The 19,052-nt window shown below is 43.0% G+C and overlaps 1 protein-coding gene across 1 annotated transcript in view; it reads left to right on the forward strand.

Moving 5' to 3' along the window:
• Window positions 1-19,052, forward strand: part of LOC115111411 (ubiquitin-conjugating enzyme E2 E3-like) — a 47,199-nt gene that overhangs the window by 24,970 nt on the left and 3,177 nt on the right. The window contains exons 4-5 of the mRNA XM_029637433.2: window positions 5,286-5,418; window positions 16,470-16,617. Coding sequence (XP_029493293.1) covers window positions 5,286-5,418; window positions 16,470-16,617 — 281 coding nt within the window. The remainder of the gene's footprint in view (window positions 1-5,285; window positions 5,419-16,469; window positions 16,618-19,052) is intronic.

The raw sequence follows: 19,052 nt of genomic DNA on the forward strand, positions 1-19,052 counted from the left end.
GTGACAGGGACGGCATCCCCATTCGGGCTGCCATCCCCGCCAAAATCAGGGTAATTTTGATACGAAAAACTAAATATTTAATTCTACCACACAAAAAAATAATAATAATAACGTTAATCATGCACCAAAACAAAATGCCACCAAGAAATAGCAAACCGAAAGAAAGTTGTGAATATCTAACTCTCCACAACACACGCACTCCTTCACTCAAACAGAGAGAGAGAGAGAGAGAGAGAGAGAGAGAGAGAGCGCTACTGGGTGGTGTGTCTGACTCCCTCCTCTCTATATCTCTCTTTCAATTCAATTCAAGGGGCTTTATTGGCATATGTTTACCTTGCCAAAGCAAGTGAAATAGATAATAAATAAAAGTGAAATAAACAATACATAATTCACAGTAAACGTTACACTCACAAAAGTTCCAAAATAAATAAGACATTCTTCATAAAAAAGGTATAATTTTAGTGAATGATATCATAAATAGTACAGGTGGAGTTATGTCACACATGCAGCTAACACAGACATATGGAAATGTCTGCTCTACCCAAAATTACAACCAATTAATTTCAGCATTACCACAAAAATGGAAGAGGCAAGTAGAAGGGGAAAAAAGTAAGGAACTTGTATGTCGGCCCTGTAGTAAAGAACATAAATAGTTGAAGAAAAGTGTGATAAATAAAAACATATACCAATTTAATCTTTAATACAATCTTCCCAACTCTGCAGATTCTGCTGTGAGGAGGCAGAGTCATTAGATAATTTATTTTGGTATTGCCCATTTGTAGCTCTTTTTTGGTCACAGGTCCAGGAATGTCTGAAGAATTGCAACATTAGCCTAGAATTAACGCTGTAGATAGCAATACTGGGTCATTTGAAAATCCATAGTCAATCAATAATATAATAATTATTTTAGCAAAACAATTTTTTTTTAAATTTACAATCTGTAGAAGCTATGAGAGTAGAAAGGTTCAGTACTTTTGTGAAGCAGCACAGTTGAAAAATACATGTCAAATAGAAATCCAAAATGGATGATGTTGAGAGATGGATGGTGATGGGTTGAATGGAGCTGAAGGGTGGGACTGGATGGTGTTGAGAGATGGATGGGGAGGGGTTGAATGGAGCTGAAGGGTGGGACTGGATGGTGTTGAGAGATGGATGGGGAGGGGTTGAATGGAGCTGAAGGGTGGGACTGGATGGTGTTGAGAGATGGATGGGGAGGGGTTGAATGGAGCTGAAGGGTGGGACTGGATGGTGTTGAGAGATGGATGGGGAGGGGTTGAATGGAGCTGAAGAGTGGGACTGGATGGTGTTGAGAGATGGATGGGGATGGGTTGAATGGAGCTGAAGAGTGGGACTGGATGGTGTTGAGAGATGGATGGGGAGGGGTTGAATGGAGCTGAAGAGTGGGACTGGATGGTGTTGAGAGATGGATGGGGAGGGGTTGAATGGAGCTGAAGGGTGGGACTGGATGATGTTGAGAGATGGATGGGGAGGGGTTGAATGGAGCTGAAGGGTGGGACTGGATGATGTTGAGAGATGGATGGGGAGGGGTTGAATGGAGCTGAAGAGTGGGACTGGATGGTGTTGAGAGATGGATGGTGATGGGTTGAATGGAGCTGAAGGGTGGGACTGGATGGTGTTGAGAGATGGATGGGGAGGGGTTGAATGGAGCTGAAGAGTGGGACTGGATGGTGTTGAGAGATGGATGGTGATGGGTTGAATGGAGCTGAAGGGTGGGACTGGATGGTGTTGAGAGATGGATGGGGAGGGGTTGAATGGAGCTGAAGGGTGGGACTGGATGGTGTTGAGAGATGGATGGGGAGGGGTTGAATGGAGCTGAAGGGTGGGACTGGATGGTGTTGAGAGATGGATGGGGAGGGGTTGAATGGAGCTGAAGAGTGGGACTGGATGGTGTTGAGAGATGGATGGTGATGGGTTGAATGGAGCTGAAGGGTGGGACTGGATGGTGTTGAGAGATGGATGGGGAGGGGTTGAATGGAGCTGAAGAGTGGGACTGGATGGTGTTGAGAGATGGATGGTGATGGGTTGAATGGAGCTGAAGGGTGGGACTGGATGATGTTGAGAGATGGATGGGGAGGGGTTGAATGGAGCTGAAGAGTGGGACTGGATGGTGTTGAGAGATGGATGGTGATGGGTTGAATGGAGCTGAAGGGTGGGACTGGATGGTGTTGAGAGATGGATGGGGAGGGGTTGAATGGAGCTGAAGGGTGGGACTGGATGGTGTTGAGAGATGGATGGGGAGGGGTTGAATGGAGCTGAAGGGTGGGACTGGATGGTGTTGAGAGATGGATGGGGATGGGTTGAATGGAGCTGAAGGGTGGGACTGGATGGTGTTGAGAGATGGATGGGGAGGGGTTGAATGGAGCTGAAGGGTGGGACTGGATGGTGTTGAGAGATGGATGGGGAGGGGTTGAATGGAGCTGAAGGGTGGGACTGGATGGTGTTGAGAGATGGATGGGGAGGGGTTGAATGGAGCTGAAGGGTGGGACTAATAAGATAACCAATGTAAAACATATGGGCTCTGTAAAATGTATTTAGGTTCAGAAATTCTGTGAAATAGCACAGTTACAAATAAAAAGAAATAGAGGAAGGACTAAAAACAAACAAAATATAACTATTGTAAAATAGACTGTGTCTGTAAAATGTGTATAAGATGTTTAAACTGAAGGTAGAAGCCTAAGTGTTTATTAGTTTACTCCAATTGGGAGAAGGGTGGTAGGGTTTGCGGGGAATAATAAAGGTATATTCTTTAAAAAGTATGTATGTCTATATAGGTATGTGTATGTATATATGTGTATATGTATGCATACGTGTATGTATATGGATTCATATATTTACCCCCAAAATATATGGGGGATTGGAAATGATGCAGACAATTACATTGATGGAAGTAACAATCTTTCCTCAATATTAAGCTGATCCACCCTGTTAAAAAATAAAAAATAATAATAAAAAACTATAGTTTAGGCAAGTCGGTTAGGACATCTACTTTGTGCATGACACAAGACATTTTTCCAACAATTGTTTACAGACAGATTATTTCACTTATAATTCACTGTATCACCATTCCAGTGTGTCAGAAGATTACATACACTAAGTTGACTGTGCCTTTAAAAGGTTTGGAAAATTCCAGAAAATGATGTCATGGCTTTAGAAGCTTCTGATAGGCTAATTGACATCATTTGAGACAATTGGAGGCGTACCTGTGGATGTATTTCAAGGCCTACCTTCAAACTCACTGCCTCTTTGCTTGACATCATGGGAATATCAAAAGAAATCAGCCAAGACCCCAGAAAATTGTAGACCTCCTCGTCTGGTTCATCCTTGGGAGCAGTTTCCAAACGCCTGAAGGTACCACGTTTATCTGTACAAACAATAGTATGCAAGTATAAACACCTTGGGACCACGCAGCCGTCATACCTTTCAGGAAGGAGGTGTTCTGTCTCCTAGAAATTAATGTACTTTGGTGCGAAAAGTGAAAATCAATCCCAGAACAACAGCAAAGGACCTTGTGAAGATGCTGGAGGAAACAGATACGAAAGTATCGATATCCAATAGTAAAACGAGTCCTATATCGACATAACCTGAAAGGCCGCTCAGCAAGGAAGAAGCCACTGCTCCAAAACCGCCATAAAAAGCCAGACTACAGTTTGCAACTGCACATGGAGACAATGATTGTAATTTTTGGAGAAATGTCCTCTGGTCTGATGAAACAAAAATAGAACTGTTTGGCCATAATGACCATCGTTATGTTTGGAGGAAAAAGGGGGAGGCTTGCAAGCCGAAGAACACCATCCCAACCGTGAAGCACAGGGGTGGCAGCATCATGTTGTGGGGGTGCTTTGCTGCAGGAGGGACTGATGCACTTCACAAAATAGATGGCATCACGAGGCAGGAAAATTGTGGATATATTGAAGCAACATCTCAAGACATCATGCATACTAATTGAGTGTATGTAAACTTCTGACCCACTGGGAATGTGATGAAAGAAATAAAAGCTGAAAGAAATAATTTTCTCTACTATTATTCTGACATTTCACATTCTTAAAATAATGTGGTGATCCTAACTGACCTAAGACAGGGAATGTTTACTCTGATTAAATGTCAGGAATTGTGGAAAACTGAGTTTAAATGTATTTGGCTCAGGTGTATGTAAACTTCTGACTTCAACTGTATATAAAAAATAAAAATCCCTGTTTTAGGTCAGTTAGGATCACCACTTCATTTTAAGATTGTGAAATGTCAGAATAATAGTAGAAAGAATGATTTATTTCAACTTTTTTTTCTTAGCCTATCAGAAGCCTATCAGAAGCTTTTTAAAGGCACAGTCAACTTAGTGTATGTAATCTTCTGACACACTGGAAATGTGATACAGTGAATTATAAGTGAAATAATCTGTGTGTAAACAATTGTTGGAAAAATTACTTGTGTCATGCACAAAGTAGATGTCCTAACCGACTTGCCAAAACTATAGTTTGTTAACATGAAATTTGTGTAGTGGTTGAAAAACGAGTTTTAATGACTCCAACCTAAGCGTTTTTAAACTTCCGACTTCAATTGTATATCTATATATCTCAAGGCTACTGACAGACATGTTGGTTGAGTGTGTGTGTGCATGTGTACGTGAGAGCGTGCTTGTGTGTGGTCTTTTTATCACCTGGTAATGGAGCTGAGGGTGAGGAGAGAGGACAGTGTAGATAAGTGTCTGTCAGCTCAAAGCAGCATCCACTAGGGCTGTGGTGGTCATGACATTTTGTAAGCCGGTGATTGTCAAGCAAATAACTCAGTCTCACGGTACTTGCCTGTTAATTAACATAAACACATTTAGCATCTCCTGGCTTCCATGCATAGCCTACAAGCCAATGATGCTGACCTTTGGAACATCAACATTTTAAGTCTAATAAATCCATGTAATGTAGCCTACACCTTCACAATAAACCCATTATTTATTTTAGACAGGCCTGAAGAAACATAGGAAGAAAATGTTGTCTATTTCAGAAGGACACAATAGTATACTCTAAGTTATCCTTATGTTAAGCCCTGTTCTGGCAATGCCGTATGATTGTGGGCTGCACTAGTCTATTTAGCAGACAAGATTTGCTTAGAATTCTGTGGCATTATTTTATAGTATGAAGAATACAATTGAATATAGCTGAATAAAACAAAGGATAATTTCTCCAAGTGATTTGAGGGAGTGCGCACATGCTGTTATTCTGTGTTGAGCGGTGTTTCACTCCCTCTGTTCTGTTGTCTTTGTTTGTTTGCAGTGCGGGACCCAAGGGAGACAACATCTATGAATGGAGATCCACCATCCTGGGACCACCAGGCTCGGTGTACGAGGGAGGGGTCTTCTTCTTAGATATCACCTTCTCATCCGACTACCCCTTCAAGCCACCAAAGGTACTGAATGCTTTAATCACTTGCTTTATAGGTTTAGAGGTCGGAGTATTAACGGTTAACAGCTCAGTAACATGGCCCACATGGCTCTTTTCAAAAGTAGTGCACTAAGTAGGGAATAGGGTGTAATTTGGTACGCAGCCTCTGTCTGCAGCTAGTCCTCTATCGTTATTCATGGAGGTAGAGCAGTTTGCTGAGGTCATCAGTTGAAACCTTGAAGCTGATAAACATGATGTCTTGTCTTGTGTTTGTTGACTAACTGTGGCGGCGCCCGGCCATCATCTCCTTGAGGCTATTATGCACGACACAGTAGCAATAACACTACAGCACTCTGCGCTACTGTCATATGACTGTGGAGACCAGGGGACCAGAATAACCCTGAACCATTTAACACAATGCTGTTATTGAGAGAGAGACAGGCAGCAGTGGTGGTTTCAGTCTCGGTCAGACGTGGCTTTGTGGCTGTGTGATACTAAGGGAGAAGGCCAGCAAAGCTTGAATGGGTCCCCCAAATGGCACCCTATTTCCTACATAGTTCACTACTTTTGACCAGAGCCCATAGGGCTCAGGTCAAACGTAGTGTACTATTTAGGGAATAGGGTGCCGTGTGGGATGTAGACTCTGTGTGTTATAGGCATGGCAGGGGCTCCTCTTTTTTAGAGCCATTTACTGAGTTTACAGCATATATTCTCATTAACCTTTTCACACTTGAGTTCCAAATATCTCTAACGGTCACCCCAGCGTGAGTTATTTTATGCGCGTAATGTCAGAATGCACTCAATGTTCCAAAATGTGATTGTTACGCAACAGGACAGTTAACCCGCGCTGTCCTCAAACCAAGGCATGCTGCCTGCTAATTATGTTTCAATTTGTCAATTTTAAATTATTTTCTAACAGTTTGAATTAAGATGTGTTCTGCCTCCTCATTAATTCACATACAATGTAGCCCATTTCACTGTTGTGGACAATTTATGTTTGAGGCTCTACTGAGTCAGACAAACTTCTCTATTTGTCACATACACATGGTTAGCAGATGTTAATGCTAGTGTAGCGAAATGCTTGTGCTTCTAGTTCCGACAATGCAGTAATAACCAACGAGTAATCTAACCTAACAATTCCACAACTACTACCTTATACACACAAGTGTAAAGGGATAAAGAACATGTACATAAAGATATATGAATGAGTGATGGTACAGAATGTCATAGGCCACAACTTCGGTCCTGTAGGTTCATGCTCTACAACATCCGCAGAGTACGACCCTGCCTCACACAGGAAGCGGCGCAGGTTCTAATCCAGGCACTTGTCATCTCCCGTCTGGATTACTGCAACTCGCTGTTGGCTGGGCTCCCTGCCTGTGCCATTAAACCCCTACAACTCATCCAGAACGCCGCAGCCCGTCTGGTGTTCAACCTTCCCAAGTTCTCTCACGTCACCCCGCTCCTCCGCTCCCTCCACTGGCTTCCAGTTGAAGCTCGCATCCGCTACAAGACCATGGTGCTTGCCTACGGAGCTGTGAGGGGAACGGCACCTCAGTACCTCCAGGCTCTGATCAGGCCCTACACCCAAACAAGGGCACTGCGTTCATCCACCTCTGGCCTGCTCGCCTCCCTACCACTGAGGAAGTACAGTTCCCGCTCAGCCCAGTCAAAACTGTTCGCTGCTCTGGCCCCCCAATGGTGGAACAAACTCCCTCACGACGCCAGGACAGCGGAGTCAATCACCACCTTCCGGAGACACCTGAAACCCCACCTCTTTAAGGAATACCTAGGATAGGATAAAGTAATCCCTCTCACCCCCTCCCCTGAAAAGATTTAGATGCACTACTGTTCCACTGGAGGTCATAAGGTGAATGCACCAATTTGTAAGTCGCTCTGGATAAGAGCGTCTGCTAAATGACTTAAATGTAAATGTAAATAGGCAAGATGCAGTAGATGGTATCGAGTACAGTATATACATATGACACAAGTAATGTAGGGTATGTGAACATTATATTAAGTGGCATTGTTTAAAGTGGCTAGTGATACATGTATTACATAAAGATGGCAAGATGCAGTAGATATAGAGTACAGTATATACATATGAGATGAGTAATGTAGGGTATGTAAACATTATATTAAGTGGCATTGTTTAAAGTGGCTAGTGATACATTTTTTCCATCAATTTCCATTATTAAAGTGAGCTGGAGTTGAGTCAGTATGTTGGCAGCAGCCACTCAATGTTAGTGGTGGCTGTTTAACAGTCTGATGTCCTTGAGATAGAAGCTGTTTTTCAGTTTCGCGGTCCCTGCTTTGATGCACCTGTACTGACCTCGCCTTCTGGATGATAGCGGGGTGAACAGGCAGTGGCTCGGGTGGTTGTTGTCCTTGATGATCTTGATGATTGAGTTGGAGGTGTGCATGGCCACGCAGTCGTGGGTGAACAGCGAGTACAAGAGAGGGCTCAGAACGTACCCTTGTGGGGCCCCAGTGTTGAGGATGAGCTGGGTGGAGATGTTGTTACCTACCCTCACCACCTGAGGGCGTCCCACCAGGAAGTCCAGTACCCAGTTGCACAGGGCGGGTCTCGAGCTTGATGACCAGTTTGGAGGGTACTATGGTGTTAAATGCTGAGCTTTAGTCGATGAACAGCATTCTCAAATAGGTATTCCTTTTGTTCACATGGGTTAGGACAGTGTGCAGTGTGGTTGCGATTGCGTCGTCTGTGGACCTATTGGGGCGGTAAGCAAATTGAAGTGGGTCTAGGGTGTCAGGTAGGGTGGAGGTGATATGGTCCTTGACTAGTCTTGCAAAGCACTTCATGATGACGAAAGTGAGTGCTACGGGGTGGTAGTCGTTTTGCTCAGTTACCTTAGCTTTCTTGGGAACAGGAACAATGGTGGCCCTCTTGAAGCATGTGGGAGCAGCAGACTGGGATAAGGATTGATTGAATATGTCCGTAAACACCCGAGCCAGCTGGTTTGGGACTGTTTTAATAGTTGCTGTGGGTAGGACATCGCCGATACACTTTCTAATGAACTCGCTCACCGAATCAGCATATTCGTCAATGTTGTTGTTGGACGCAATGCGGAACATATCTTAATCGAAGCAGTCTTGGTCAGATTGGTCGGACCAGCGTTGAACAGACCTGAGCGCGGGAGCTTCTTGTTTTGTCTGTAGGCTGGATGCAACAAAATTGAGTCGTGGTCAGCTTTTCCGAAAGGAGGGCGGGGGAGGGCCTTATAAGCATCGCGGATGTTAGAATAACAATGATCCAGGATTTTACCAGCCCTGCTTGCACAATCGATATGCTGATAGAATTTAGGGAGTCTTGTTTTCAGATTAGCCTTGTTAAAATCCCCAGCTACAATGAATGCAGCCTCAGGATATGTGGTTTCCAGTTTACATAGAGTCAAATCAAGTTTGTTCAGGGCAATCAATGTGTCTACTTGGGGGGGAATATATACGGCTGTGATTATCATCGAAGAGAATTCCCTTGGTAGATAATGCGGTCGACATTTGATTGTGAGGAATTCTAAGTCATGTAAACAGAAGGACTTGAGTTCCTGTATGTTGTTATGATCACACCACGTCTCGTTAATCATAAGGCATACCCCCCGCCCCTCTTCTTACCAGAAAGATGCTTGTTTCTGTTGGCGCGATGCGTGAAGAAACCAGCTGGCTGCACCGTCTCCGATAGCGTCTCTCGAGTGAGCCATGTTTCCGTGAAGCAAAGAACGTTACAGTCTCTGATGTCTCTCTGGAATGCTACCCATGCTCGGATTTCATCAACCTTGTTGTCAAGAGACTGGACATTGGCGAGTGGTATGCTAGGGAGTGGTGCGCGATGTGCCCATCTACAGAGCCTGACCAGAAGACCGCTTCGTTTGCCCCTTTTACGGCGACATTGTTTAGGCTTGCTGGCTGGGATCCGATCCATTGTCCTGGGTGTAAGGCAAAACACAGGATCCGCTTCGGGAAAGCCATATTCCTGGTCGAAATGATGGTGAGTTGACATTGCTCTTATATTCAGTAGTTCCTCCCGACTATGTAATAAAACCTAAGATTACCTTGTGTACCAATGTAAGAAATAACACGTAAAAAAAAAAATACTGCATAGTTTCCTAGGAACGCGAAGCGTTCTCTGTCGGCGCCGGACGACATTGTGCATCTCTAGTCAGAACAGGCCTTGCGCAAACCCTTTCCCCCTGGCCTTCATTGAAGTTTTTCTTACAAATAATAACTTTGGACTATCAAAGTAAGTTCCTTATTTTCTGTATATCTTGTTGTTGTTTCTACTGTAGCACACCGTATGTATATATGGAGCATAATGTATTTACTGTTTTAGTAACATGTTTTCAAGTACTGGTGACAAACCATGTATTCCTATTCTTGCTTATATTGTAATGGACACATATGATGTGTGTAAATACTTTTTTGAAGGTTGTACTGATTACGATGAGATAATGCTAAGCTATTTGCCAGCTATGTGTGGTGCCATGTTTGTTGACATCATACAATGCATTATGGTTGTCTAGTAAGCATCTGTCAGACCTAAGATATTATAACAAAGGGAGGTGAAGGGATACCCGACTGACTCACACGTTGACCAGACCGCACACGCGCCCGCCATCGCGCGCATGTTGATTTGGTCCACCCATCAAAATAAACTCTGAACCAACTGTATTAACTTGGGGACAGCTTGAAAAGCATTAAACATTTGTGGAAATTTAGCTAGCTTGCTGTTGCTAGCTAATTTGTCCTGGTATATAGACATTGGGATGCTATTTTACCTGAAATGCACAAGGTCCTCTACTCCGACAATTAATCCACAGATAAAACGGTAAACCCAGTTAGATCCTAGTAATCGCTCCTCCTTCAGGCTTCTTCTTTGGACTTTCTATAGCGGTAGGCAACAAACTTTAAGCTGCATTACCACTTCCAATTGGACTGGAGTGTGGACCTCAGTTCATCTTTCAATCACCCACGTGGGTATATGCTCCAAAAACCAATGAAGAGATGGCACGTGGGTATATGCTCCTAAAAACCAATGAAGAGATGGCACGTGGGTATATGCTCCTAAAAACCAATGAGGAGATGGAAGGGGCAGGACTTGCAGCGCGTCAAGCGTCACAAATAGAATCGAGTTCTATTTTAGCGCCTGGCTACGCAGACGCTTGCGAGCAGTGTGGGTGCAGTGATTGAATAACATATGTGCACATTTATTTTGCAATGCTTGCGCACACGACGCGAGCGCGCTTTCAAGACAATTGAGAACTCTGAAAAATACGAGGTCAAATCATGACGTCAGTGATCTTCAAGTCGGAAAGTCGGAGCTCTAGAAAGAGGCCCCAGTTCCCGAGTTGTAGGATTTTTTTTTACAGTCTAAGCTCCCAGTTCCCAGTTGTCTTGAACGCACTGAAGTCGCAAGTTGGAGATGTTAGGTCGCTAATTTATGTTTTGTTTTTTGTCAGCGCAACCTGTTTTTTAGACTGGTTTATGGAATGAGTTGTTGCTACTTGTTGCTACTGTTCCAATCAAATATTTGCGATGGCTCGATGCAGGGACCACGTACATGTCAAAAGGTTAATACAGACTTCTAACAGAAGGCTATACTGTTTATTATGTTTCTGATTTTTTTTTACAGAATCTGGATTTAATCTGGATCATAATTGCTTTCTGGGAGTGGAGGGGAACTAGCTACTATGGTTATTTCTACCCCATTTCACATAAAAACAAATTAGCCACGGAACTTAATGTGCTACCACTCTACACTGGTCATGATATGTTTGCCCTTTCCAGCAGTTATAGTACTAAACACAGTGATGGGATTAGCCTTTACAGTGGTTATGGGAATAAAATACATTCTTTAACATGCCATATAGATGCCACAAACCGTTTAGAGAGAGGGAGAGCTACTGATTACCCTCCTCTCTATCTCTGTCTTTCAATTCAATTTAAGGGGCTTTATTGGCATGGGGAATATATGTTTACTTGTGAAAGCAAGTGAAATAGATAATAAATAAAAGTGAAATAAACAATACAAAATTCACAGTAAATGTTACACTCATAAAAGTTCCAAAAGTTGTTTTCAAATTCTTTGTGAGTCTGTGTAATCTGAGGGAAATATGTGTCTCTAATATGGTCATACATTTGGCAGGGGGTTAGGAAGTGCAGTTCAGTTTCCCCCTCATTCTGTGGGCAGTGTGCACATAGCCTGTCTTCTCTTGAGAGCCAGGTCTGCCTTCAGCGGCCTTTCTCAATAGCAAGGCTATGCTCACTGAGTCTGTACATAGTCAAAGATTTCCTTAATTTTTGGTCAGTCACAGTAGTTAGGTATTCTGCCACTGTGTATTCTCTGTATAGGGCCAAATAGCATTCTAGTTTGCTCAGTTTTTTTGTCAATCATTTTCAATGTGTCAAGTAATTATTTTTTTGTTTTCTCATGATTTGGTTTGGTCTCAGAGCCACAGGACCAGCTTGCTTAGGGTGCTCTTCTCCAGGTACATTTTTCTGTAGGTGATGGCTTTGTTATGGTAGGTTTGGGAATCGCTTCCTTTTAGGGTGGTTGTAGAATTTTCTAGAATTTGCGGGTATCGGCCTAATTCTGCTCTGCATGCATTATTTGGTGTTTTACGTCATACACTGAGGATATTTTTTGCAGAATTCTGCATGCAGAGTCTCAATTTGGTGTTTGTCCCATTTTGTGAATTCTTGGTTGGTGAGCGAAACCCAGACCTCGCAACTGTGAAGGGCAATGGGTTCTATCACTCAAGTATTTTTAGCCAGATCCTAATTGCAGTGTCAAATTTGATGTCCCTTTTGATGGCAAGAAATGCCCTTCTTGCCTGGTCTCTCAGATCGTTGATAGCTTTGTGGAATTTACCTGTGGCGCTGATGTTTAGGCCGAGGTATCTATAGTTTTTTTGTGCGCTCTAGGGCAACGGTGTAGATGGAATTTGTATTCGTGGTCCTGGCAACTGGACCTTTTTTGGAACACCGTTACTTTTGTCTTACTGAGATTTATTGTCAGGGCCCAGGTCTGACAGAATCTGTGCAGAATATCTAGGTGCTACTGTTGGGGACAGAAGCACCAGATCATATATTCCCCATTGACTATGCTGCAGCCCTCGACAATTTGTGGATTATGTTGAAGAGGGTGGGGCTTAAGCTGCATCCTAGTCTCACCCCCCGGCCATGTGGAAAGAAATTGGTGTGTGTTTTTGCCAATTTGAACCGCACACTTGTTGTTTGTGTACATGGATTTTATAATATTTTTCCCCCGACACCAATTTCCATCCATTTGTATAGCAGGCCTTCATGCCAAATTGAGTCAAAAGATTTTTTGAAATCAACAAAGCATGAGAAGACTTTGTCTTTGTTTTGGTTTGTTTCTTTGTTTGTCAATTAGGGTGTGCATGGTGAATATGTGGTCTGTCACGGTAATTTGGGAAAAAGCCAATTTGACATTTGCTCAATACATTGTTTTCGCTGAGGATATGTATGAGTCTGCTGTTAATGATAATGCAGAGGTTACTGTTGACGCATATCCCACGGTAGTGGGGTCAAATGTGTCTCCACTTTTGTGGATTGATGTGATCAGTCCTTGGTTCCAAAATTTGGCGTAATATGCCAGAGCTGAGGATGATGTTAACCTCTTTAGGATAGGGGACGGTTGCGTCCCACTTGGTCAAAAATCCAGGGAAAATGCAGTGCGGCAAATTAATAAAATGTTATAAAAATCAAACTTTCATTAAATCACACATGTAAGATACTCAATTAAAGCTACATTCGTTGTGAATCCAGCCAACATGTCAGATTTTAAAAAGGTTTTCGGCGAAAGCATAAGAAGCTATTATCTGATGATAGCACAATAGTAAACAAAGAGGGTAGAATATTTCAACCCTGCAGGCGCTACACAAATCGCAGAAATAAAATATAAAACATGCATTACCTTTGACAAGCTTCTTTTATTGGCACTCCAATATGTCCCATAAACATCACAATTGGTCCTTTTGTTCGATTAATTCCATCCATATATATCCAAATGTCCATTTATTTGACGCGTTTGATCCAGATAAAAACCGCTTCCAAAAAACACAATGTCACTACAAATGATTTCAAAGGTTTCCTATAAACTTTGCCAAAATATTTCAAACTACTTTTGTAATACAACTTTAGGTATTTTTAAACGTTAATAATCGTTCAAATTGTAGACGGGTGTTCAATACAGGAAGACAACAAACCATACTACTTTTCACGTCTTGCGCACTCTCAACAGTGTTACCCAGTTTCTAGATGGCCTACTTTTTCATTGCACAAATGAATAACCTCAAATTCCAAAGACTGGTGACATCCAGTGGAAGCGGTAGGAACGGAAAACAAGTTCCTAAGAAATACCGTTTCCCAATGAGAACTCACTGAAAACAGGTTCCTAAGAAATATCATTTGCCAATGAGAATTCAGTGAACAGACAGAGACCAAAAAAAAAATTCTGAACGGTTAGTCTTCTGGGTTTTGCCTGCTACATAAGTTCTGTTATACTCACAGACATGATTCAAACAGTTTTAGAAACTTCAGAGTGTTTTCTATCCAAATATACTAATAATATGCATATCTTATATTCCTGGCATGAGTAGCTGATATTGGGCACGCTATTTATCCAAAAGTGAAAATGCTGCCCCCTATACCTTAAGATGCTAAAGAGTTTTCCCAGAGGTGGTTAGATTCTATGGATTCTCCAATTACGTTGAGCTGATTTCTGACTTGCTGTTCTTTCTTTTCCATGTATTTCTGTATTGTTTTAGTGATTCTGGCTCAGGATTTCTTGGTCTCTATGTTTTTGGTTGGATAGGTTTCTAAAAAAATGACTTTTTGCATTCTTCATCAAGCCATTTGTCATTGTTGTTTGTTTTCTTATGTTGTCTGCTTGACATTTGTAGATTTGATAGGAAGCTGAAAGGTCAAATATACTGTTTAGGTTTTCTACTGCTAAGTTTACACCTTCACTATTACAGTGAAACATTTTGTCTAGGAAATTGTCTAGAAGGGATTGAATTTGTTGTTGCCTAATAGTGTTTTGGTAGATTTCAAGACTACTTTCCTTCCATCTATACCATTTCTTAATATTATTCAGTTCCTTTGGCTTTGAAGCCTCATGATTGAGCATAGCTTTGTTTCAGTAGAGTGTGATTTTGCTGTAATCTGTGGACTGACTGTGAACGCTCTAAGCGATAAAGTAGTCTACATTACTATTGCCAAGAGATGAGTTATAGGTGTACCTACCGTAGGAGTCCCCTTGAAGCCTACCATTGACTATGTACATACCCAGCGTCCGACAGAGCTGCAGGAGTTGTGACCCATTTTTGTTGGTTATGTTGTCGTAGTTGTGTCTAGGGGGGCATATGGGTGAGGGAATGCTGTCACCTCCAACTAAGTGTTTGTTCCCCTGTGTGCTGAGGGTGTCAGGTTCTTGTCCAGTTCTGGCATTTATGTCGCCAGAGACTAGTACATGTCCCTGGGCCAGGCAATTGTTTATCTCCCCCTCTAGGATGGAGAAGCTGTCATTATTAAAGTATAGGTATTCTATTGGGGAATATATGTAGCACACATGAGGACATTTTTCTCTGTTGAGATCATTTCTATATTAATTTCAAGCCATATGTAAAATGTTCCTGTTTTGACTAATTTAATAGAGTGGGTTAGGTCTGCTCTATACCAAGTTAGCATACCCCCTGAGTCTCTTCCCTGTTTCACACCTGGTAGTTTGGTTGATGGGACTACCAGCTCTCTGTAACCTAGAGGGCAACCAGTGGCCCCGTCTCCTTTATACCAGGTTTCTTGTAGGATGACAATGGCTGTATCTCCAATTTCTTTGATGAAGTCTGGGTTCCTGCTCTTTAGGCCAAAGGCAGATGACTTCAGACCTTGTATACTCTCTCTCTCTCTCTCTCTCTCTCTCTCTCTCTCTGCATCTCTCTCTCTCTCTCTCTGCATCTCTCTCTCTCTCTCTCTGCATCTCTCTCTCTCTCTCTCTCTCTCTCTCTCTCTCTCTCTCGCTCGCTCGCTCGCTCGCTCATGTCAAAGGCATAACCACAGCCAGTGGTATCATTAAGATCATCCTCCGTGCCTGGTCTAATTGGTTTTCCTTGCATTAAGGACTTTGTCCCAAATGGCACCCTATTCCCTATATAACGCACTACTATTGACAAGTAGTGCACTATATAGGGTGTTATTTTATTTGGGACGCAGAAGGTCTGCTCAGAGGGAGAAGGCTTCAATGGGATGTTAAGAGTCCAAGTTTAAGCATATGTCACCGACCATGGCCCTACTTGAGATTGTATGGAAAGGTTAATAGATGTTCACGCACCATTTGCTCCTGGCCTGTGGTCTCCCTGTCTCTCATCTATGGTGTCTTAATTATGTTTTTCTGTTTATAAGGGCAAATGTTGGGACATGGTGAAAGGTTAAGAATGTGTAGTTTAGCTTTGTGAGGTGTAGGTGAGTATAGTATCTGTATCACAACCGGCTGTGATTGGAAGTCCCATAGGGCGGCGCACAATTGGCCCAGCGTGGTCCGGGTTTGGCCGGGGTGGGGCGTCATTGTAAATAAGAATTTGTTCTTAACTGACTTGCCTAGTTAAATGAAGGTTAAATAAAAAATCTGCAGACTGGGAGGTGTGGATTGGCAATGCTCTAGCTCCTTTGACACAATGCTTCTTGTCGACTGGAAACAGTTAAAGGTTTTGCTGGTGAATTACAGTAACCGTAATCCTTGCATGCTTTATCGTTGACCCCATTGTTAACACTGTAGCTTATTTTATCTGCCTGGCTGGCTGATAAAGCCTGAATGTGTTTCATGATTTCTTCCTTTTCCACAGGTCAATTTCCATTCGAGGATTTACAACAGTAAAACACCAATCAGGGAGTACTGAGCTGTCTGTCTGGGTTGTTTCCTAGCCAGGATCTACTTCCTGTGGTCTCTTAGGTTACGTCCCACACTAGGTTCTACGACCATAGAATCAACAGTCGGGGTGATCTGTCTGTGATCTTGATCTACTTTGTGTTGTTTCCTAGGTGACGTTCCGCACTAGGATCTACCACTGTAACATCAACAGCCAGGGGGTGATCTGCCTGGATATCCTGAAAGACAACTGGAGCCCCGCCCTCACCATCTCCAAGGTGCTGCTGTCCATCTGCTCCCTGCTCACAGACTGCAACCCTGGTGAGTGACGCAACGGTCAACCAATACAGTAGATATACTGTACACGTTAGACTGTAACCCTGGTGAGTGACACGGGTTCTCTATGGCAGGGAGTCAAACCAAATACATTACACTGCAATTGAGTTTTAGAACGTTTGTGCTGTGTCAGACGTGGACAGCCAGAAAATATTATTCTACCTTGATGCATGCTTTAATTTCTACTTGAATGAAGTCGTTTCTAAACATTTTCTAACTAAGTAATCCTGTTTGCCTGCCTTGAGAGACTTGGTTATCTAAGGTCACCCTCTTACCTGTAACGAGTGCGCTGAGAGTCGGGAAGCAAGTTCAGGGAGTGAGTGTTTTAATAAATAAACATAACATAATACAAAACAAGAAACCACGAACAACGCACAGACATGACACAGAAACAGAAACAGAACCAATGATGCCTGGGGAAGGAACCAAAGGGAATGACATATATAGGGCAGGTAATCAAGGAAGTGATGGAGTCCAGGTTACAAAGTTTTAGAGTCCATGGCTTTAAACTTCTCATTCTATTCTTAATGAGCACCAATCAGGTTTAAGACCTGGACATAGCACTGCACCAATCAGGTTTAAGACCTGGACATAGCACTGCACCAGTCAGGTTTTAAACCTGGACATAGCACTGCACCAGTCAGGTTTAAGACCTGGACATAGCACTGCACTAGTCTGGATTTAGACCAGGACATAGCACTGCACCAGTCTGGTTTAAGACCTGGACATAGCACTGCACTAGTCTGGTTTAAGACCTGGACATAGCACTGCACTAGTCTGGTTTAAGACCTGGACATAGCACTGCACTAGTCTGGTTTAAGACCTGGACATAGCACTGCACCAGTCAGGTTTTAAACCTGGACATAGCACTGCACCAGTCAGGTTTAAGACCTGGACATAGCACTGCACTAGTCAGGATTAAGACCTGGAGATAGCACTGCACTAGTCAGGTTTAAGACCTGGACATAGCACTGCACCAATCAGGTTTAAGACCTGGACATAGCACTGCACCAGTCAGGTTTAAGACCTGGACATAGCACTGCACCAGTCTGGTTTAAGACCTGGACATAGCACTGCACCAGTCTGGTTTTAGACCAGGACATAGCACTGCACTAGTCTGGTTTAAGACCTGGACATAGCACTGCACTAGTCTGGTTTAAGACCTGGACATAGCACTGCACCAGTCTGGATTTAGACCAGGACATAGCACTGCACCAGTCTGGATTTAGACCAGGACATAGCACTGCACCAGTCTGGTTTAAGACCTGGACATAGCACTGCACTAGTCTGGTTTTAGACCAGGACATAGCACTGTACCAGTCTGGTTTTAGACCTGGACATAGCACCGCACCAATCAGGTTTAAGACCTGGACATAGCACTGCACTAGTCTGGTTTAAGACCTGGACATAGCACTGCACTAGTCTGGTTTAAGACCTGGATATAGCACTGCACCAGTCTGGTTTTAGACCAGGACATAGCACTGCACTAGTCTGGTTTAAGACCTGGACATAGCACTGCACTAGTCTGGTTTAAGACCTGGACATAGCACTGCACCAGTCTGGATTTAGACCAGGACATAGCACTGCACCAGTCAGGTTTAAGACCTGGACATAGCACTGCACCAGTCTGGTTTAAGACCTGGACATAGCACTGTTTCAGTGGCTATACTTGTCTAAGATGATGTGCTATGTTGTTTAGAACAGTGGTTCCCAAACTTTTTATAGTCCCATACCCCTTCAAACATTCAACCTACATCTGTGTACTCCCTCTAGCACCAGGGTCAGCACACTCTCAAATGTTGTTTTTTGCCATCATTGTAAGCCTGCCACACACACACACACTATACAATACATTTATTAAACAGAAGAATGAGTGTGAGTTTTTGTCACAACCTGACTCATGGGAAGTGACAAAGAGCTCTTATAGGTCCAGTGCACAAATAGTAATATAATAATAATCAATAATTTTGCTCTTTATTTAGCGATCTTGCATATAAAACCTTATTTGTTCATCAAAAATGAGAAGGGTATGCTTGAAAGGATGCACATAACTCTGCAATGTTGGGTTGTATTGGAGAGAGTCTCAGTTTTAAATCATTTTCCACACACAGTCTGTGCCTGTATTTAGTTGTCATGCTAGTGAGGGCCGAGAATCCACTCTCAAATAGGTACGTGGTTGCAAAGGGCATCAGTGTCTTGACAGCACGATTTGCTAAGGCAAGAAACTCTGAGCGCAGCCCTATCCAGAAATCTGGCAGTGGCTTCTGATTAAATAACATTATCACAGAACCGCTTGTTGCAATTTCGATGAGGCTCTCTTGTTCAGATATCGGTAAGACTGGAGGCAGGGCATGGAAGGGATAATGAATCCAGTTGTTTGTGTCATCCGTTTCGGGAAAGTACCTGTGTAATTGCGCACC

The sequence above is a fragment of the Oncorhynchus nerka genome, linkage group LG3 (genome assembly GCF_034236695.1).
Source record: "Oncorhynchus nerka isolate Pitt River linkage group LG3, Oner_Uvic_2.0, whole genome shotgun sequence".
Taxonomy (NCBI): Eukaryota; Metazoa; Chordata; class Actinopteri; order Salmoniformes; family Salmonidae; genus Oncorhynchus; species Oncorhynchus nerka.